Below are 22,967 nucleotides of genomic sequence, written 5' to 3' on the forward strand. Positions count from 1 at the left end.
CATAAGCTTTAAAAGGGATAATTCATTCAGCACAGTGAATATGAAATGAAAGGAATCCATAGAAGTTCCATTTCCACGATTCAGCTTCTGACTTCCGTTGTGCTGTGTGGTTTCACACCAGTCAAATTATTGCTGTTCTTTAAACCCTAATCCATGATGTGGCAAAGAATGGCACATGGTAATGGGAGTTAGCAATTTCTGTGTTTGTTGAATCTCATCAATTTATCAAGTTTGCACATTTTATGCAAGTGCTATCATATGTCTTCTCCAGCCTGAAGACCAGAACAAACATGAAGCTTTTGAAACCCTTATTGTGCAGAACCACGATGCACCAGCTTATATCAGCCTATACAGTCTGGCTCATTCTCCAGACATCTATCATGGCTGTACAATGTTTGGTCAATAGCAGCTAATATTTCTACAAATTCAAACTTATTTCTCCAAAAATGAAATTAAATTGCATCTAAAGCTTATATCTCTTCCACCTCCCTATATGCATTATTTAGGTATTCTGTAGTTCACAACAGTTGAGAAGGACAATAACATTTTTTAGTATTTTAGTTTAGTTTACAAAAAATAAAAAGACCCTGAATTCCTGGCAAGGTAATTCTCAGGTCTGAAAATGTAAGAAGGCGGTCTAAAGTAAGTAATAACGACTGCCAATGCAGCCATGATATCTATGGACCAGTAAGCTACAATACATTATCATACTTTCTTATACTTGGGATTAAATATATTTAATGAAGAAGATAGTAAGGAGCAATTCTTGACTTCTAGAATTGGCTGTCTTACAAGAAAGAAATTACATGCAGTCAGCTGTCAGCTTCTCTATGTACACATTGAATGTATCATACATTGAATGTTATCAATGTGGAGAACCGTTTATAATATATATATGGAAGGTCTGTCTATGAAATCAGGAGATGTGTTCTTATCTCTATCACAAAGCAGTGAGATGATTCTGATCTCTTGCCATGAATGTGTAAACTTCTCCAAACATGCAGGACAAACGCCGGCGCTCTCTGCCATTTAGTTTGTTGTCAGTCATCGTTTAATGCCGTTGTGTTTCCCCTCATGTGCGGAAATCATGAGAAGTATAAAAGCTGAGCAATGCATTTTTAGAAAGCTTTCACACCAGAGCAAAAAGAGTACCGCAGGGAAACTTGCACTGGCATTCTGCAGCAACTTGAAGTGGAGCTGAACCTTTTTCATAAAATCATCACTTGATGCCGAAATCCAGATTGTCCAGTATGATCTTGAAACCACAGTCACTGGAAACACCTTCATCACCAAAAATCAAAGTCCAAATTCACAGCCATGCGCATAGTGTTTTGTGACATGAAGGGCGTCATTTTGGCAGAATAGGTTTCAGAAGGCACAACAGTGACCCAACATTATTATAAGGAAGTTCTGACAAAGCTCAGAGAAAGAGTCAGGAAAAGACGGCAGAAATGTGGGAAAATGGTTTCATTCTTCATCAAGACAATACTCCTTCTCACACAGGACTTTCTGTGACCCACAAACACATTATTACGCTGGAACATCCTCCATGTTCTCCAGATTTGGCGCCTTGGGACTTTTTTTTTTTTTTTCTTAAATTGAAATCCGTGACTGAAAGAACACGCTTTGTGTGAATGGTTGCTGGAAAGAAAAACATCAGATATCTGGAAACAGCTGAGGGAATAGGTCGCCAAATGGTCAATAGGCTCCAACTCCAGGTGGATTATGGGAAACATATGTAGGTAGGCACAGTGTTGAATAGCTGTGTCTTTGTTGATTGCCAGGACTGGGATGGGAGAATTTTTTCGGGCACGTACAGCTGACCAAGTTTTCCGGTTTAAATGGTAGTGAACCCTCTGCCCTTAAGATATAAAAGGCTCTTCATATTTAATGAGCAGGCTTGTGATTACTGCCAAAATCAGGGAGAGGGGGGACAGAGTGTCTTGTTTGTCTTTAAATAGCCAATACCGATGGAACCCTTTCTGATTAATTCTAAGGACAAGTTCAATAGATTCCTTTTTTATGGTTAATATATTTTGCTTTAGTGGCTGAGCTGGAAGCCGTGTCTCCACATTGGCTTGAAAATGAAAAGAGCGATTCCAGTAAAATCAATCAGGGCACTCCTAGAGCTGGTTTAGTAAATGACATTGTGGTCACACGCTTTGATCATGTGACCTTTTCACGCTTCTGGGTCAAGTTTGCATTATTTATAAACTGATGCCTGCCACTTCCAATGGGATTTGCAGGTTGGCATTCTTTTGTGCTGATTCATAAGATTTCCACTGGACAAAGTTGGGAAATAGTAATAATTCTCAAGGGCAGAGGATTTTCAGCAAATTCTTGGGATGTTGGCAGCAGATCTGTGATCAAGATTGTAATTTGAAGTCGGTGAGCCCGGGGGAAAACATTGGATGATCCCCGGCCCCAGAAGAAAAAACAGGAGACTCTGGCACTGCTGGCACTGATTCAACCTGGAATCCCCAGGCTCCTTCTCAACCCTTTGCAGAGATAGCTACCATCCTGCACGTACACACTAACACAAAAAAACAAACACTAACACACAATCTGTACACTAAACCCACATCTACATGTGCTTTCCCTGAAGGCCCTAATACCAGGCAGCCGATTGCCCCAGAAATGCCTCCTTCTGCTGTTTTGCCTCCTGTTCATTTCCCATGGCTTTGGATAAAGGGTATAACGCTAACATAAAAAGGGAGTGATATCTGCTTTTTGACTCTCTGCAATGCTATGTAGAAAAGTCCAATTACCAAGAATTATTATTTTGAATGCTAAAGGATATAAAATTTACCATTTTCAATATTGACCCCATGGTTATATTGACACCTCTGTGCTGTATTTCCGCCTGTCGAATGTCACATTGTATGGCTACAGGTGCTCTTTAAAGGGTATATCTTTCCCCAAATATCACTGTTGGAAGAAATTGCTTCCTAATTAGATTTATATTCCAGATAATGTCATTTGCATATCCAATTAATTCTTACTGTGTTAATTTGCTGGGGTTGAATTTATATTAGTGCCTAAAATAAGATTTGAATTATCGAGGACTTGTGTGAGATGATATTTCAGAGAAGGCTTCATGATGATGTCCTTAGCTGTATAGAAGTATTGACATTCCATGTCAGTGGCCTTTATGGCGATTGAGTGACACGTGCTATGGTGGACAAGCCGGTGGGATTTGAATTTCTAAACGCCCACGCTTGGTACCACAATAACATATATCAAACTACCTAGAAATGACTTTCTGATTGAAATATACAGCAGATATATTTCTGGACGACGCCAATGGCTAGAATAAGCAAGGATAAAAACCTTAAGTATCTCTCATTGAAACAAGACTTTTCTTAACTTCCTATTTTAGTGACAACTGGAACATTTTGGATTCCCCACTACTTATTGACCCAGCATCTTATGATCCACAGCACTCCCCCAGTACCTTGAGGCTCATCCTTCTACCTGCAATGTTACAATATCTTTCTTCGTCTTGCTCCTGCTGTTTCCACATCAAAACAACATGTCCCGGGGGGGAAGAGAGCGATAGTTCAGGCCCAGAGGTACAATTATCGCATGTTTCTCTCCCCCCAAGAGGCGAGGATGCCTCACTCTGCACAGGTGACACTCCTGCCAAGTGTTGCATCACCCTCTCTTCCTGCAGATCCTCACCCTGCGGCCACACTTTAACTGTCTCATTTATAATGTATCACAGGGCTAAGAGGTGTATATAATGATCACTCAGCATGTACGGGGTACAACAGCTTCATATAAAGTATCAGAGGATATCCGGCTGTATCATTGCAGCTTATGGTGAATACAGTGTAAGAAGAAAGTTACAAAAGGAACTGATTTCTATATTTCTTGCCTGTCTCAGGGGGAGAGGTTGCTTCTGTTTCTTTTCCTTCTCATTTGCTCCTATTTAGGTACGATTAATAGACCTCTAATATTAAATAGAACACTTGATTGATATAGACTTAGCTAAAATTTGCCACCTGGATTGAACTAAGAATGTAGGTTGGTGTGCTTAATAAAATAGGCTAGTGTTATGATTTGGGGTACTTGTGGGGGCAGTGTTATGATCTGGGGTTCCCGTGGGGGCAGTGTTATGATCTGGGGTGTCTGTGGGGGCAGTGTTATTATCTGAAGTTTCTGTGGGGGCAGTGTTATGATCTGAGGTGCCTGTGGGGGCAGTGTTGAGATCTGGGGTTCCTGTGGGGGCAGTTTTATGATCTGAGGTGCCTGTGGGGGCAGTGTTATGATCTAGGGTGACAATGGGGCCAATGGTATGATCTGGTATGTCTGTGGGGGCCCTGTCATTATCTGAATTTCCTGTAAGTGCAGTGTTATGGTCTGGGGTGCCTGAGGTGGCAGCATGGTGTCACCAATTCCTTGTACCAGCAACAATTTGTGATAATTTGTAACCAAATGTAGTAACAGAACAATATAAAATACAACAAGCTGCACACAGGTTCGGATCGTCGTAAGAAGGTGTGTTTGGCACATTCCCTCTGGTGCATTATTCATCTCCTTGTTTTAGCTCATCAGAAATAGTTAAAAGACAGAACATCCCAAAAACATTAAAAATGAACCTCCTAATATTGGGAAACCCTGCCAGTCTTGCACCATCCATCCCTCACCCCTCATTAGCACCATAATGATGTATTGATTTGTTAGCGGAGCAATGAGGGAACCTTTAGGTCGAATTCTATTCCAATCTTCCTGCATTCATACAGCACGCGGAGATGGATTCGGCAGCCTGGCTGCTTAGTGAGCGCTTTGCATATTTATTGCAACTTTCCGCGCATGCAGCAATCCCAGATGAACAGTTTGGCCCGCTGGAGGTAAAGGTCAGGCCAGCGGAAGCACTCGACTGTGGACAACGATGATAACAGCACCAAATACGGAAACCATTTACTGAAAGTTTACTTTGGTGCTCACATCCGACCTCCCCTCTCGATTCTCTAACTATTTACCTGAAACACTTTGGTCTATTACTTATTCATGGAGACGAGAATGGAAATGGTGCTCTGGAGTCCTGGGCCTGACCCTTCCAACTAAGCAGTAATCAGATTGATGAATTACATTCACTAAGTCCAGGGAAGACGGATGATGCTGCTGTTTTATGAAGGTCCAAAGTAATATTCACTCTCCGTAGGAAGATTTCACTGATTTGTAAATAGTTTCTGCCTACTCCTATTATTTCACTGACTGTATTTCACCCCACTTAAAGCGAAACGCCAACCAAAAAAAAATGAAAAGCTTTTTGAAATCATTGCTGCAATACAAATTATCAATCTGGAGAAATCTTCGATAGCACTTACAGGGTGAATGACAGCTAACTATTTTATTCACTTCTTCTGTATTCAGGCTGTCATGGACCCGCCCAGAGCCTGTAAATGGCAGAGAAGCAGCACAGTGATTGGCTCATCCCCCTGTCCATCTGCTTTCTCCCCCTCTTGTTGGCTCCTTGTACTGCTAAGGCTGATAATACCAACAGGCTCCCATGTGATGTCTACCTTGCCAATCAAGTTCAATCAGTTCTACTTTAGTAGGTCGGGTTTTTAAAGAACATTTGTTGGACCTGATCAAACCGAATCCAAGAAAGTTGATCCATCTTTGATTTTCTCCAGGAGTTGTCACTGGCACAAGTGTCCCCATTGGATCATTGGACTCCAGCTCCAGCCTCCGGTTCTTATTCTGGTAATCTTTCAGATGACACATCACCTGTGTCAGTGACAACTTCTAGCAATAAACAAATATAAAGGGTGAATCTTGGAGACATAGAGCAATAACAGGCCAGGGCTTCTAACCCTTCCACACTCTATCTAAAAAGAGCAAACTGAAAAGTTTTGCCTAGGTACCATTTATATCATACAGGGCAGAGCATTCATTTTTTATTTACTTTGTATTGCGTGCACATAGGTTAGCACCTGCACCCAGAACAGGCACCGACACCAATTAAGGGGAGCAGGGCTGGGTTTGATTCTAGGCAGGATCTTGTTTTGCTGTACGGGAAGGAAAAAAGCTGCAACAATTACAGAAATTGCCACCCTTGACCTGACTGCCCTCATGATCCAATGTCTTTAATACATTCTCAATCAATCATGCAGCAAGTGATGTCTAGTTTGCATCCTTGCCAGTGCCTCCGATGGCATTAAAGCCCAACAATCCTCAGGACAGACAGGAAAGTTTTCAGGAGGAGAGGAGAGCAGGAGAATGGAAGAGACAGCCTCCAATTTTGCTCTCTCAGTCTCCTTTAAGGCATTTCTCCTCTAATCCCCTTTAATTTTCTTGTCTGCCTTCTCCTAATTGGAAGATGATTTTATCTTTGTTTTTTAATCCTCATTAGGACACCTGGTCCCTGGGAATTAGTTATTCAGCGTAAACAGACTCCTTCCTCTACTTTCCGTTGCCGAGATGAAATGAAATCTGGAAATTTGCAGACTGGGAAATATGCGGAGATGCAACACATTTTATTCAATGTGCAAATGCACAATTCTTCCGCCACCTTCACACAGCAGAAAATATCTTCTTGTAGAGAGGTCAGGGGGGTCACGGTACTGTGGGGGACGAGTAGCCGTATTACCGTCGCTCCTCTCACCGCAGTAATAACCGCAGTGTCCATGCCGAGTTCCGTCTAAGCAATAATATTGGGAAAATTTTAAATTGCATTTCTTGTCTTTGCAGATGAGCTGACCCTGCAGGGCCCAGTATTCACCCAGGAGCCATCCAATATCGTCTTTCCTCTGGACTCTGAAGATCGAACGCTGCGGCTTGTGTGCGAGGCTCAGGGCCACCCCAAACCTGTCACAAGGTAGGTACCACTGGTAAACTTTAGCACTGTGTTTCTCAATCTTTATACCATGGAACCCTGGAAATAACTGTCAGGTCTTCAGGAAACCCTTTCTATAATTATTATATCCACAGGATCACAGTATATTAGTATGGTGGTCAGTGGAAAGAATTCCTCTCACATTCCTGGCCAGTGGGAAGAATGTCACCCTCACATATGGCCAAAAGTTCATTGGTGTCACCTAAACTGATCTGAGAGGTACAAACTGCTCTTTGCTCAAGGAACCCCCAGCAGGCCGAGAAACACTGCCCTTGCACCTCAAAAGACCCATTTACACCAATGGGTTTTATTGCACATCAACAAATTTTAGACATAGGGCCTGATTTAATAAAGCTCTTCAAGGGCGGAGAGGATACACTTTCATCAGTGAACCTGGGTGATCAAAAAACCTGGAATGAATCTAATCCAGGATAAAAAATAAGATTTGGATGGAAAGAAATATAAATCGCTTGGCAAATAAAATACCTCCCTTATACTGTCGATCTCATCCTCGTTTGCCCGGAGATCAGTTTTAATACCAATATCCTACAAGATCTCATTGCAGGTCTTGCAGACCATTAATTGTGTTATTTTAAAGCTACATTATGCACATTTAGAGCACACTATTGCATGCAGCTTTGCATGCATTATAAACACTGCACATTGTTATTAGTAAAAACCCATTTTTGGAAATAAAAAGTGACACTTACATTTTCCCCTTTCATATTTCCTCAGGCACTGGTGATGCAGCCAATGCCTTCCAGCGGTCTCCAGGGAGAGCTGCGTCACCAGTGCCTTCTAGACAGCTCCCTGGCATGAGATGCGAGATCCTGGGAGCTTGAATTTTTTTTTAAACCTACTAGATCTGTATGCATACATGAGATTTGGTGTCTACGTCATCAATGGGCTGCCCCCAAAATGCAGAAAGAAGAAGCTTGTCACTGATGATGTACAATGGCAGCGCATGATACTAAAGTGCAGAGTAGGCAGAGCTATGGGAGGTGCAGATGTTTTGTGCCGCTGGGCAGGATAATAATACTTTTTGGATTTCTGAGAAATAGCAAAATGACAATTTAATTATTCTGCATCACAAAATAATGGGAGTGGGCTGGTGGGCGGATTGCTTTAAAATCTGACATCCCTGGTCAGAATCATCCCAATGCAGAAAACCTCTAATCAGAGGGTTTACATGAGCAATTTTTAATCTTGCCTCTCTATTCACTTACCATTAAAAGCTTGTGTTGCATATTTTTTTTTGCAGCTTTGCAGTTTTGTGACTAAGCGACTGCCATCCCTCCATTGAGCCTTATTAAAAATTTGTCTCATCATGCAAAGTATTTGTGACTAATCTCCTCCGCTTTGTAGACCTTAATGGAAGCGGGAGAGCAATCCGTCAATCATTTATTACAAGGGTTTGTCTTTTTTACATAAGAGTATAAAGTATAACAATGCAAAAATAAAGAGGAACTCAAACAACAAAGCTGAACTGCATCATGAAGAATCATTTTACCTGCCGCAGGGTTTGTGATCTCGTTCAGCTGGTTTTATAATCCCTGCTGATCTGTATCGGCACCCCACTAATTACTGCTTTAATTTTGCATTGTGAAAAACAAAATCTCCACCTATTTATTGTTTAGTGATGTGGCATTATCATCTGCAATGAGCAGGTGGTAGAAAACTATATAAAAAGCAAAAGATAGAGTTGTCACCCTCTGACTGTGCCAGCAAGGAGTGCCGAGATCAGACTGGACAGAACTATTTGATGCAACAAAAAAATCACATGCTCAACGTATTTATTTCTCTGCACTTTTTCTTTATTTCATAAGACTAACTGTCCAAATCTACATCAATGCATCATCAAATGGTAATCTTTTATTTTGGAGTTTTTCTTATCTTTTACCACTGTGTATTCTGTTAAATCCTCAGGTGGAGAGTGAATGGAACCCTCCTGGATGAAGCCCAGGATTATCGATACCGAGTCCTAGACAGAAGTTTGGTCATCAATTCTCCAGATCGCGATCGAGATGTTGGTGTCTTTCAATGTGAATCCACTAATTCGGTGGGCACCATCCAGAGCCGGGAGGCTACCCTGCAGTTTGCTTGTGAGTGGTAATTTTTTTTCTATGTTCCATATTGGGCCTAATTATTAAATATACAAGGTCTGTCTATGAAATAAGATGTGTTCTTATCTCTACCACGAAGCAGTGAATTGATTATGATCTCTTGCCATGAATGTGTAAACTCCTCCAAACATCCAGGACAAATGGCGGCACTCTCTGCCGTTTAGATTGTTGTCAGTCATCGTTTAATGCCGTTGTGTTTCCTCTCATGTGCTGAAATCATGAGAGGTATAAAGGTTGAGTAATGCCTCAGTTTGATATTTTTAGTAGAAATTCAAATCATAGCAAAGAGAGTGCCGCAAAGAAATCACTTGGTTCCGAAACCCAGATCGTCCAGTATGACCCTGAAACAAAACCACAGTCACTGGAAACACCTTCATCACCAAGGATCACAAAAGTCCAAATTCACAGCCATGCTCATTGTGTCTTATGACATGAAGGGTGTCTTTTTGGCAGAATGGGTTCCAGAAGGCACAACAGTGACCCAACATTATTATAAGGAAGTTGTGACAAAGCTGAGAGAAAGAGTCGGGAAAATATGGCAAAAAAGTGGGAAAATGTTCTCATTCTTCATCAAGACAATGCTCCTTCTCACAGCACTTTCTGTGACCCACAAACATTACTATGCTGGAACATCCTCCATGTTCTCCAAATTTGGCACCTTGGGACTTTTTTCTTTTTCCTTTTTCCTAAATTTAAATCAGTGATTAAAGTAACACGATCTGAGTCAATGAATGCAGGAAGGAAAAAAACATCAGATATCAGAAACTGATCTGCTCCACTCCTTCCACCAGTGGGTAACAAGACGACATCTGTGCTTAGTTGTGAATGGAAAAAATATTTAAGGGGACAAACATTAGAATTGTCATAGAGTGAGATATTATTTTGGACCCATTATTTCATAGACAGAGCTCGTATTTAATGTTGGGGAGCTCGATCTTAAATTTAATGATCAGAGCTTCCAGGGATAACGGTGTAGAGTTCATCTTCTCAATCTGCAATGATTCCAAGGATACAATTATATATGACTCAAAAAACACAAACATAAAAAATGAAAAATAACATTTACTTATCTGATAACAGATTGTAGATTACAGAATTTCCAGTTCCAGTGGCCCTAGCCTGCAAACGACCTCCAGGCTTCAAATCTCTTACATCTTTCTCTCCCATTCTGGGGATGAATTGGTTAAATGCTCCAAAAACTGACAACAGAATGTTAATATATTGCTGAGCTGATTGCTCAGAGCAGCCACTGCTAATTTTGTTGCTCTGTAGTAGGCACCACTGTTGCTCAGTGAATTCTATTTCTGGCTTTGCTGTAATTTAACAATTTTATATGACGATTATTTATTAATCTTAAACCAGCATCCAATCAGACTTCACCTTCTGCAGATTTAGGACAGAACAATGGCTGCTGGTTGGTGTCTGGGCAGTAATAAATTGTTTTATGGCTTTTGGTAAGAATCATGTCACAGTATCCAAAGAGAGAGCTGAAGTTGGTTTCTTTCATTATGTTTTCCTGAACAAATATTTGGAAAGTTTGATCTTTTCTAATGGATTCCACAGATTATCTTTGTTAACAAAGATGCTTATTTGCAAAGTTTGGATTCTGTATTCATTTCTCAGACATAGAAATGTTTTCCTGATCATTTCCTTTCCAATGTTCCATTCAATGCAAGTGCAACTAAACATTGCATTATACCCCCTTAGGGAAAGTAAAATATCGAGTAGTGTGGGGGGGGGGGGCTGCCACTCTCTGACTTCTGGGCTATGAAGTCATTTGCTGTGGATAGATTTAGTTTGCAGTAATTTGCAGCCCAGCTGTCAGTGAGTGAATGCTGAGATTAGAGGCTTTTCACACTTTTCCAGGCTCTGGAGAATGTTTATGGAGACAAATATCACCCCATAGCAATCTAAGGAAATTTGTAATGTTGGGGGGGGGGCTTGTCATATTATTTCTGGATCTCTCAAAATGTAACCCTTTAACCCCAAATTTTAAATATCCTATTTTACCAGTCCCTAGATGAGCTGGCTGCATTAGTTTCCAATTTTCTGTCTGCATTAATATTTTCCTGTGGTAATCCTACTTCTCACACAATTTTGGTCCTAGAGTGACAACATTCAATGTATGGTATCTTTGGAGAAGCTGTGTTGTCAGCTTAGGGCAGGACTACAAACCGCCTTCCCTTTTCTCATCTTCATAACATATTATTATCATTATTAATAAACTGTATTTATATAGCGTCAGCATATTCTGCAGCACCGTACAATAAATATAGAATGCAATCACAGACAGATACAAACAATGACACAGGAGAAGGAGAGGACCCCAACCGAAAGAAATTACAATCTAAACTAGGGATGCAGTACAAGCAGAGAGCACAGGAAGCTATCAGATGTTGGATTTCTGGCAGGATCAGTAGGTATTTTCTTGCTTTTATGGAATAGATATACAAAACAGATGCAACTATATATTTAATATATAGGAGCAAAGAGGAGAAGTTCATTGTCAGGGATTACATATAATGAGCTTTTTCTTTTTATTTTCCTCGCCTTTACCTGCTGGATTTGCAATAAGTGGAGTTGCTAGGAGACTTCAGCATCGGGTCCACAATCCCTTCGGCCCGTCCCTCCGCACTTAATTTGCTGCCCATCCCCCCCGCCCAACTGCGGCTAATTAAATAATCAGCACGAGATTGAGTTCAGGTCAATTAATTAGGAAATATTTGTAGCGGTGGCACTCACATTACATTGCGGCTTCTTTTTTACATCAACATATCAAACAAGGACGTCAGAGATCTCACTCTCACCCCAGGCAAAGCGTCGGAGAGACCCCCTGAAAAATCAGCTGTCAGCCGCGACATCAAACAGCAGGACAGGGGCAGAGACGTGCTACATACAGCAGACATACAACAGAGCGTGACAACGAGACAGCCAGGGAGCGAGACAGACTGCTAAATGCATGGCGACAGAGAGGGAGAGCGCAGGAAAAGGCGACCGCCATTCAGGGAAAGTCAATTAAAAATCTAAATGAGAGGGAAAAATCAAAGAGAAGGTTAGAGACAGAAGGAAGAATAGAGAGTGACAGACGTAAGACAGAGGGAGACGCAGAATAGAGAGTGATGGAGAGACAGCTGCAGAATCACTTGCACGATTGGAGAGAGAAACGGAAATGGCTGAAAGAATAACAAAAAAAAAAAACAAATCAGGATGCAGGAGGGTTAAATACTTAGAGAATAAGATAAATAAAAGAAAAAATAAAATCTGTTCACATAGCAAAATAAATTATCACTTTGACAAAGATATTTCACTGGGATTATTAAATAAAACGAAGCTCTGCTAACTTTAACCATCCAATCACTTGCAAGGAAAATGAAAAAGTGTTTTATTTTTAGATTTCCTTGCATGTGATTGGGTATTTTTTGCCAAGAGATTTTTCTTCTTGCAAAGGATTTTTCACTTATAAATAGGAAGGAAAGGAAATGGAAAATCTATTTTTTGTTAGATTTCCTTGTACGTAATTTGGATTTTCTCTACAAATTGAATTTTCACCAGATACACTAAGCTAAGTAACTTATTCTTTGCAAAGGTGAATTTTAGGTGAGCAGCACAATCTCCTTTTATTAAATCAGTGGGATAATAGGAAAGGTAAAGAAAGAAAGACAATAAAAGAGACAGCAGGATAGAGGATGATGGATATGACTGGGGGAGCTCAGGGATTTGCAGGCTTTATCCCAACCAACAGCACCTTGGCCACTTACCCTCCTTATCCCAAATACTCCACAATAAACAACCCCTTGATTGCGCTTTATTAGCCCAGGTGACTGTTTATTAACAAGAAAAATTATAAAAACGCAATTACAACTTATAAATGAGCCCAACGTGAGTATAACATTACTGGACACAATATGATTTTTGAGCCATTGAACAATTCCCTTTAACTTCACTTTAAACTTTACGTTCATGTCTGGGTTTCCTGTGCATTGGTGACATTGTCTGATTCATGAAACTCTACCAATCATTATACCCCACCATGTATTTTATAGATAAGGGTACAGGTCCTGGCATTAAACTATCACCAAATTTTCCAAATTTTCCCAGCTGCACCACACTACTTTGGGAAGGATTCTCGTCAAATGTAGCTGCTTGACCAGACTAAAATCCTTGTTGACCATCATCTCTCATTATTACTACCATACCTGAAAATGCCCCCCCCCCCTCCACTGCACAGGATACCCCAATACACACCACCATTGAAAACTTCCAACCTCTCAGGGACGAGCGAGCAGGAACCTTTTAACAAGTAACTTCCCCTACCTGACCCTTCTATACCTTTCACCCTCTAAGCACCTCTGCCCAGTCCTTCTCGCCTTCCCATCATCACCTCCCAAACTTCTTTCACCTGAGCCCCCCCGTCATGTCCACCTTTAACCGACAGCCTTTTGCTTTTCATTTCCTTAGTAGAGAGATGGAAGGGTAGAGAGCAGCAAATAGAAAGAACAAATGGTGAGTGAGAAATAAAAGCAATAAAAAGAGTAAAAGAAAATTAAAAGATGAGAGAGAAATATGAGAATAATGGAGAGCAGAGATATAAATAGAGGGTGCAGAAAGGAGACTATAGGTGGATAGACGTTAATGATAATGGTTGATAAAGAAAGAGAGAAAGAAGGATGAAGGTGACATACAGAGAAAACAATATATAGGGATAGAAGGAGAAAGAAGAATAAAGAACAAGAAGGAGAGGAAAGGAAAGGAAAAGGGAAAGAAAGGGGATGATGGAGAGAACACAAAAGCTGAGACAGAGGACATTGAGGGTGGCGGAGTGACGGGCATGTAGACAATAAAATTATAATCAGGGTTTATTGAGTGACTGTGGGAGACAGAATGACTGACACCCTGCAAAGTGACATCCAGTCTGAGGGGGTGAGAGGAGGGTCTCATAGTAGAGTGCTGCATTACAGGTAGGGTACAGGATACAAAATTGATCTGAGGATTAAAAAAATGAAAACTTTGTGTATGTGTGTATCTCTTGCCTACATTTTGCAGGGTGTCTGTGGTAACATGAACCATTTGTGAGGTTAAGTATTGATGTTGGATGAGAAGACCTAGCTAACAACTAGTGTTCCAGTAAAGGGCTGAGGTCAGGGTACTTAAGTTACTCCACACCAGACTGGTGACCCCATGTCATTTTTTTTTTATAACATTCTTTATTTTCATTTTTGCATTTTCATATTACAACAATATAACAATATAAAAAGGGATAGGAAAAAGGATATATCATACACATAAACAAGGGTAATAGTGCAAGGTTACAACATCAATACACAGCCAAGAACATAATCAACCCCATTTCTTTATGGAGCTGGCTTTGTCCCCCGGGGCACAGTAATGGGGGAACAGAAAAGGGTCTTCACCAAACTGTGACCACAAGGCTGGAAGAGCACAACTGTCTGCAATGTGTTTGTATGATGGAGGATTACCTGGACCTTTCACTGGGGACACCTGAGCTCTATCATTTGGAGAATTCCTCATACATATATACATTACATTTCCCTTGTGGATCACATTGGAAGGAAAAGTGGCTCTCATATGTCATGTAAACCAGCAGCACATTTATTATTTCTCAAGTCTTGAGAAAAGGGTAGTAACCCTAAAATGCACAGGTATGATGACCCAGAAGAAATTAGCTCCCCTCTTTGGAAGGATCTTAGCAATGTCAGATACTGCCATCTTTAAATGTAATTGGTGCCAATTGTCCCATCCAGTGCTTCCAATCAACCAGAACATCTCTCCTGCCTTTGCTGCTTGCCATGGCAAAGAGTTTATCAGCTGCTAGACTCTAATTGTTGAATTGAAACGCTTCTTCACAATTCTGCAAGTGAGTTCAGAAGTAATTCTAAACAATAAATATTCTCTTTGGTTTTACATGAGGTCTGTGCACCCTCTAGCTCTCTCATTGCTGAAGTTGCAGGCACTACTCCACTATTCTATAAAGTCCTATAAAGACATTGCATTTCTGCATGGTTGTTTTTCTTCTAGGACACAAGTTTTAATGCAACTATTCCCAATTCTATATTTTACAGTACTGTGCCCTCTTGATTAATTATTCATGGGAATAATTTTTGGAATCTAATCTGGAACAGAAAAGTGTTTTGTATGCTGTTTCATTAACAGTACCCTTTATTGGAGACACCTGAGGTCAATCATTTGGGATTGGGATTGGGCGGAGGGGGGGGTCAGATGATTTTGACCAAATAGCGGATCAGTGGTCAGGCTCGCAGGTATTATATTTTCTTTCTTGTCTCAGCTGATATTGCATTGTTCCTCATTAAATATACATCTAAAAAAAATGGAAAGGTCAGATGAGCGGCAGAGTGTGCTGTCTTGCAGTAATCTGTATTCCCTGCTTGTAATAACAGTGATAAGTCATTAGAATTATGTGCCCACTTGGAACGTTATTAACGTCTTCAATGATTCGTATTGCACTTCATTATGCACGCCGCTCAGGCACTGCCGACTGACGGTCCAGACTCCGCAGTCATTAAATGCATGGCAGTCGTCATATGTCACCCTAATGCACCAGATATATATTCTTCTGATGATTCCTTCCTATATGTCGGCCTTATAGTCCTCCCATCTCTTCATTTATCTTCGTCTTGTAAGATATCCACACAAATCTTCTAAACTGAGATTCAGGAATCCTGCATCTGGGAATGAGAACAATCTACCTACAGTTACATTTGTATTTATTAATGTACATAGTGCTGACAAATACCAGAGCGCTGTACAGAAAGTGTATCAGAGTCTGTGTACCAGAGGAGCTTACACTTTATTATCTGATTCCAGTCACACTCTATTAATATACATTTATATAGCTCTGACATATACTGCAGTACTGTACAGAGAACACTGAGTCAATCCCATCAGTCTCTGTATAGACGAGCTGACATTCTAATATCCCCCTACAGTCACACACTATTATTATACATTTCTCTACCTCTGACATATACCATGGTGCTGTACAGAGATCACTGAGGCAGTACCATCAGTCTCTGTACAGAGCTGACACTCTAATGTACCCCCACAGTCACACCATTATTATGCATTTATATAGCTCTGACTTATACTGCAGTACTCTACAGAGAACACTGAGCCAGTCCCATCAGTCTCTGTACAGAGGAGCTGACACTTTAATGTCCCCCCACAGTCACACACTATTTTTATAGCTCTGACATATACTGTAGTGCTGTACAGAGAACATTAGACAGAGACAGTTATGTCAGTCTATATACCAGATGAGCTGACAATCTAATAGTTAAGGCATACAATGGGTATTGTAGGGAGTATGAAACAAGTTGATGAAAAAAAGAAAAAGTTCCAGATGGATGTATATCTGGAGACGGAAGAAGAGATGTAAAGAGGTGTCAGACTGTGCAGGACTTGAAGGTTAGAAGAACTTTAGGATGGATTTCTGTGGGTGGGAAGCAGCTGGTACAAAGACAGAGAGAAAGGATCAGAGCTGGAGGGGCTGCAGGGAGGAGGGGGTGAGATAAAATTCAGCATCCATGAGACTGGAGACGAATAATCTGCCCAGCCTGGGACCCTACAGGGCAATACAACAATACCCAAGGTGGGAAATTAATGGAGAATGAACCAAGAGTTTGTAGCTGTTGTTTTTTGTGTCACATTCTACACAATGTTAATTTTTTTTTTACTGTGCACATTTTTATGCAGTATTGTAACAATCAGAATCAAATCAGTAACTATTCAACCTTCAACATCGCATAGAATGGTTGAATTTTGCACTAATTCTTCTCTGGGTGGATTGTGCATTTAATATTCCTTTTTCCCCACAGATCTCGATTCATTCCAGACCAGACCCCGAAGTACGGTGTTTGTTCGCGAAGGACAGGGGATGGTGCTGCTGTGCGGTCCACCTCCTCATTCTGGAGGTAAGTCGCCAATATCATGACACAACCATCTCTCCACATTCATTGTTGTAGAGCGTCCTCTAGTGGGAAAGGGTTGTCTGTCCCCATTTGGGAGAATTCCTTATTAGCTCCTGTTGACAACACAGGAACTGAGGGGGAATTTCCCTAAAGGGCACTCAGACATCAATAAACATGGACTGGGGTTTCATATCCACTTTGCTAAATAAAAGTGATTTGTGACAACCAGCAGCACTTCTGTTGGCCCCTGGCCCTGTCTTCCCACTCCATGCTTCAGGGGCCATAGAAAAATGTGGAGGATCATGCCCATTAAAGTCATTAGGTTGCCAATGTGGCCAATTTTATTTCCTCATCCCTTATGCCACAGTGGGAATCAAAGAGACAGGGGAAGGAGATACAGCAGGAGCACAGGCAGCATAAACCCCCTTACAATGGTCAACAAATGCCAGGTACCCATTTCTCCTTGGGGCTCCTGACAGCTGGGTCAGAGAGGTGATAGTTACAGCCCTGCCATCCTCCATTAAGATAAATCTGGTTACCATTGGTTTCTCTGCTTATGTATTGGCTAGACTAGAAGTAAGGATTCAGGTATTTTGTAGCTTTGGTGCAATGGTTTTGTATTGACATACGAGTGCTGATTTGGGTTGTTCTTTTTGACTCCCCTTAGAGCTGGTTTACGCCTGGATCTTTAATGAGTACCCACCCTTCGTGCAGCAAGACAACCGCAGATTTGTGTCCCAGGTCACTGGAAACCTTTACATCGCCAAGGTGGAGCCCTCAGATGCGGGCAATTATACATGCGTTGTGACAAACACAGTGACCAACACGCGGGAGCTGGGGCCTAGCACACCGCTGACCCTTCGTACTGAAGGTGAGTGATATCCATACTCCCAGGTAGGGCTACAACTAAAATCCGGTCTGGTCGAACAACTCATAAATGTAAATATTTAAAATAAATTCATTTATATGCAAATAATAATTATTCATTTTTACAGCAATTTCCAAATCCCTCTGAAATTCGCTGGTGATGAATTTAATGATCGTATCTTTGTACGGGTCTCCTATTAAAACAATGACTCGGTCTGCCACCTAGTGGCCAACTATCAAAAGTGCATGAATGTCACAATAGGAAATTAATAGGAAAGTAATGAATTTTATGAGCGAATTGAAAGGGGAATATTTTATAAATACAGCCCTAAATATTTTACAAAGTGCACCAATTTACTAAATAAATAAAAGAAAATATTGCAAAATTCTCTATAAATAACTATTTTTACAGAGTATTATAACTGTCCTAAAGTCAACCCTATGATAATTTCACAATAAGTCCACATCAATAATATTCTAACAGTTGACAGCATTGATTTTCAAAAAGTTTCATCTTTTAATATTGAAAAGCCATCCTTTACTTTAGCTCCAGTTGAAAGATTTTGCCCGGGTTGGGATGATTTTATTAGTCTGCTTCTGGCAATGGAAAGTGTTTTCTTTGTCTTATCTCTCCCAAATGATCAAGGAAACATTGTAACATAGTAGCACATCATTGATGAACATAGACAAGAACAATACAGGCACCAGGACTGGCCCCGCAGTGATCATACTGCAAAAGAAATGCTGCAATGGTATCTTACAAATTACATTGCTGTTCTTTCTGGAAGGAAAAGATGACAGGACTATAAAGGGAAGTATTCTGATTTATTCAGTATCGCTCCTCCCGCTGGCCAGTCAGGAGATAGCCTCTTAATACCCCTTGTCTATTTAGCTGGCTCAGGCACACCCCCTAGCTCTGCTGAGCATTTCCTCTACACCTGCCTGTTAATTGTGCTAACTCCTTGTTTTTGGCTATTTAGCTGGCTCAGGCACACCCCCTAGCTCTGCTGAGCATTTCCTCTACACCTGCCTGTTAATTGTGCTAACTCCTTGTGGCCCAGTCTGTTGTTTCCCTGTCTACTCTCTTATGGTCATCCAGTGTTCCCCTTGTCTTCAGTGACCCCCGTGTCACCCATGTCTCTTCCCGTGTCTCTTGTGTTCCCCCGTGTCACTGGTGTCTATTTTCTTGATTTATGGTTTCTGACCCCTGGGCTTTGTTCCTCTTGTTTGCTGCCTGCCTCAACCCGAGCCTTCTTTGGCTATCCTGCCTGGTGATTCGGTACCACACACTGTTCTGCCCCTAAGGACCGCAACCTAGCAGCAGCCTTCAGCGCAACATCCTCACCTCTAGATGCTCTGGAAAAGAGCAGGGCTCTTGCCATTATTGGGAAAGCCATAGCGCCCCCTAAAGGCTCCGTCTCTCCAAGCATTGCATAGGGCAGTTTTTCCTACCATGTTTGCCTTCTATAGCTAGGAGAAAGCCATAGGAAGCAAGTAACAGGTAGCAGACCATTCAGACCATGAAATCAATAATTACCAAGCAATATTACATCATTACAGCTGCAGGTATTTAGCAAACTTCTTGCAAAGGGTATCTAAACAATTGTATTGTCAGAGTTCTAAATAACCAAAGGCAAAGTCCCTTCTTTTTGGGCAGATTTGAAGAATAACCAGTCAATTTTAATTTCATGATCTGAATGAGGTGGCCAGAACATTTTACCATCACAAAGATAAAGAAGAGAGAGAATAGGAAGACATTAGAGAGAATAACAGAATTAAAAATTCAATTGTAAGAGACACGAGTGACCAATGAGGATCTGAGAACCGAAATAATATAATCTGCTTGTGATGAAGGGATTCCGCGTGGAATATTCTGGGCTCCGTGTGTATTTATAATAGATCTCTGAGATAAATTTTACGGGAGAACATTTCAGTCGAGCCGTCTATAATACAACAGCAGGAACTCAATTTTTATTATGAGTGCTGGAAAGAATATTACAGACAGTGGAGATATTACTTTAATCATACATTTGATGCTGCATTTATTTTTAACTTGCACCAGTTCTATGTCAACCTCTTCTATACCGAGTCGCCATCATCCAGTGTACATCAAACTGAGGTAAAGTTGATCTCTGTTTAGGTATTATACTCCCCTTAACCAAATTCCTTTTATACCCTTGTAAAGCTGTGGTCATGTGATACTCCAGTCCAGAGTTATAATTGTCATTGCAACTCAAGGGGGTCTATTTATAAAATTGTCCCTGTCAATCCATCTGAAATTTGAATACAGATAGCCAAATCTCTCTACACTTCTCATTTCAGTTTCTATTAAAACAATGACTGATTCTGCCATTTGGTGACCAATCACAAAAGTGCACAGCCATCGCAATAGGAAATGTTATATGTATTATTATTACACAGTATTTATATAGTGTCAACATATTAAGCAGCGCTGTACAAAGTCCATAGTCATGTCATTAGCTGTCCCTCAAAGAAGCTAAAATCTAATGTCCATACCTTAGTCACATATGACTATGCTATGGACATTAGATTTTAGCTTTTAGCAAAGGTGATTTTTTGGGGGGGAAGCTAATTAACCTAATGTTTTTGGAATGTGGGAGGAAACCCACGAAAAACACAGGGAGAACCTGCAAACTCCATGCAGGAAGTGTCCTTGCCAATATTCAAACTTGGGACCTAGCGCTGCAAAGGCTTCTAACTACTGAGTCACCATGCTCCCTATACATATATGTATAACAAATGACAAATCTAGAGCACATTGACAGGGAAATCATGTAAAAATGAGCCGAAGGTAAAGGAAAATGTAATAGCAGCCTCAAAAGAGGAAGAAGGAGTGCAACCCATTTCAGGGATCTAGTCCCTTTTTTCAGGGTTGATTGGCAATTATAACTGACTGGTATAAAGTGAAAATAATATAACTAAATGAATTGTTATATTATTGCTTGGTAATCAGAATAGTTAGGTTTTAGAACTATTGAGGAAGGTTCTTCTGCTGGGTTAAGTGGGGACCTCCAATTCCCTGCTTGCTGCATCCCTGACATAATTACTCTTCAGTGCATTTCCCTGCTGAATAAACCTTTATGTGGTCCTGTAAAGTCCAATCACCTGGTTCAGCAGACCACAACATCCATCATGTCTATGAATAAATTATTCATCTTAGATGTATAGAAAATGGAAAACAGGTACATGCAAAGAACTTGATCGTGCAAGGTCACAGCAAAACAATCTTCTCCTGTTTCTTTCTTAATAAATTAACACAAGGTCACCCTTTTTCTAACTGGAAATATATTTTAAATATTTGGATGGACATTGGTGATAAAAGATAAATATAATTAAATAAAAAAAGTAAAGAATACCTTGAGGTCTTCTAACATCAATTTCCCTGAGCTCTGTAAAGCTTTCCATAAGATTTTGGTATCTTTGCAGCCCCTTGCGAGGTCAGGTTCTTATATTGGATGAGAGGACCTGGCTCGCCATCAGCATTCCAATCCATCCCAATGGTGTTCACTAGGGTTGAGGTCAGGGCTGTGCTCATCTTGCAGATGGAGTCCTTGATCAGAAGCCAGTATATAATTCAGCGTGCCAACAAGCATACAAAATTAATATATACTTTAATTTAAAAGGAACTCTGTGCAAAGTCAATGACATTTAATTCCAGACCCACTTTGCTAGAACACTCGAGTATTTTTTGTAACTTTTTTTTCCCAGTGAGCACATTGAGAGTCCAACCTAAGTAACCTCCTTCTATTTATTATCTTCTTTTATCATCCAGGTATCATGGGAGAGTATGAGCCGAAAATTGAGGTCCATTTTCCAGAGTCTGTATCTGCAGCGAAGGGGTCTACGGTTAAATTGGAATGTTTTGCATTGGGCAAGTAAGTATCTGTTTTTTAGACTGTGTTTTTTAGGCATGATTATATTCATGGACGTCTTACCAAGATTCAAGACACTGATACGTCAGAGCTGAGGGTAGGAGTATTGAAGCAAGGCGCTGTGTATTGCATCCTAGCATGTAGATGGAGGGGAAATAGAGCAACCAGGAAGGGAAAATCTAAAAGTGCATCAAACTTAAGCTTTAGTCCAGGTCAAATCTTCATATTTTTCACTGGATACCAAGGAGATAATAATTTTCCCCCCAGTAAGTATTTAATATATCAACCAATGGACCATGCAGGTGAATGTGTTAGGTTTGCACTTTAGTAAATGTTGGACCCATACTACCTGTCATGAGCTATCATTTCTTTCCATTGCAGCCCAGTACCCACCATCACCTGGAGGAGGGCAGACGGCAAAACTATATCTCGAAAAGTAAGACGTCATCGTTCCAGTGGGGTACTGGAGATCCCCAACTTCCAGCAAGAAGACGCCGGACCATACGAGTGCGTTGCCGAGAATACACGTGGGAAGAACATGGTGCGAGGGCAGCTCACATATTTTGGTATGATTAGGACATGATGGTAGAATTTGGCTACTGTAAAGGGGATATTTACCAGTTCTGCACCATAGCAACTCAAAATGACTTCACTTGTATGTAAAGCCAAAACTTTCATCTTTTTAGATTAGAGTAGAGAAGGATTAGATGGAAAAAGAAGGGAAATGTTTTAGCTTTGAGCAATGCCCTGGGTTTTTTTAACCTGGTAAGGGTCAAACATGAATGAATTACTTTGCCATTTGCTTTGTTGGCAAGGTAAACCTTAAACTAAACGTGATCCCGTGGATAAAGCATGCAGGCAGCAGGTAGCTTTCTCCTACTGAAAATTTTGCACAAATTTTGAGAAATATTGGACAACAAACAAGTAAAGTTTAAGGTAAATTCATGATGAGATGGAATTCAAATTTTATTTCTACTTTCTAAAATTATAAAAAGAGAAGGGTTTCCATCACTTCGTAGAGATTTTTCCCCATTGCATTCATTCCATTCCCTGTTGCATCTTCAAAAATTAAAGAAAAATCTCCCCATCAGAACACATAAGCAAAAATTTCACTGACGGTGGTTTCATTCCTTTCTTTATATCAATTTATATCAATCCTTTATATATAGTTTTGGCTATACATTCATATAAACTAAATATTGGAAGAAGAATCGTCTTGTGATGCAATTTAAATGATTTTTTTCATCTTTTTCTTGGCTAAAATAGGATTATGAATAATCCTTAATGAAGCTTT

At 40.5% G+C, this 22,967-nt stretch overlaps 1 protein-coding gene across 3 annotated transcripts in view; it reads left to right on the forward strand.

The window, feature by feature from the left end:
- The window catches only part of LOC140336963 (contactin-4-like), a 133,513-nt gene that overhangs the window by 88,108 nt on the left and 22,438 nt on the right, over positions 1-22,967 (forward strand). For all 3 annotated transcript variants that reach the window (XM_072420426.1, XM_072420428.1, XM_072420427.1), the window contains exons 3-8: positions 6,700-6,826; positions 8,771-8,946; positions 16,821-16,916; positions 17,581-17,784; positions 21,574-21,676; positions 22,055-22,239. In XM_072420426.1, coding sequence (XP_072276527.1) covers positions 6,700-6,826; positions 8,771-8,946; positions 16,821-16,916; positions 17,581-17,784; positions 21,574-21,676; positions 22,055-22,239 — 891 coding nt within the window. The remainder of the gene's footprint in view (positions 1-6,699; positions 6,827-8,770; positions 8,947-16,820; positions 16,917-17,580; positions 17,785-21,573; positions 21,677-22,054; positions 22,240-22,967) is intronic.

The sequence above is a fragment of the Pyxicephalus adspersus genome, chromosome 8 (assembly GCF_032062135.1).
Source record: "Pyxicephalus adspersus chromosome 8, UCB_Pads_2.0, whole genome shotgun sequence".
Classification (NCBI taxonomy): Eukaryota; Metazoa; Chordata; class Amphibia; order Anura; family Pyxicephalidae; genus Pyxicephalus; species Pyxicephalus adspersus.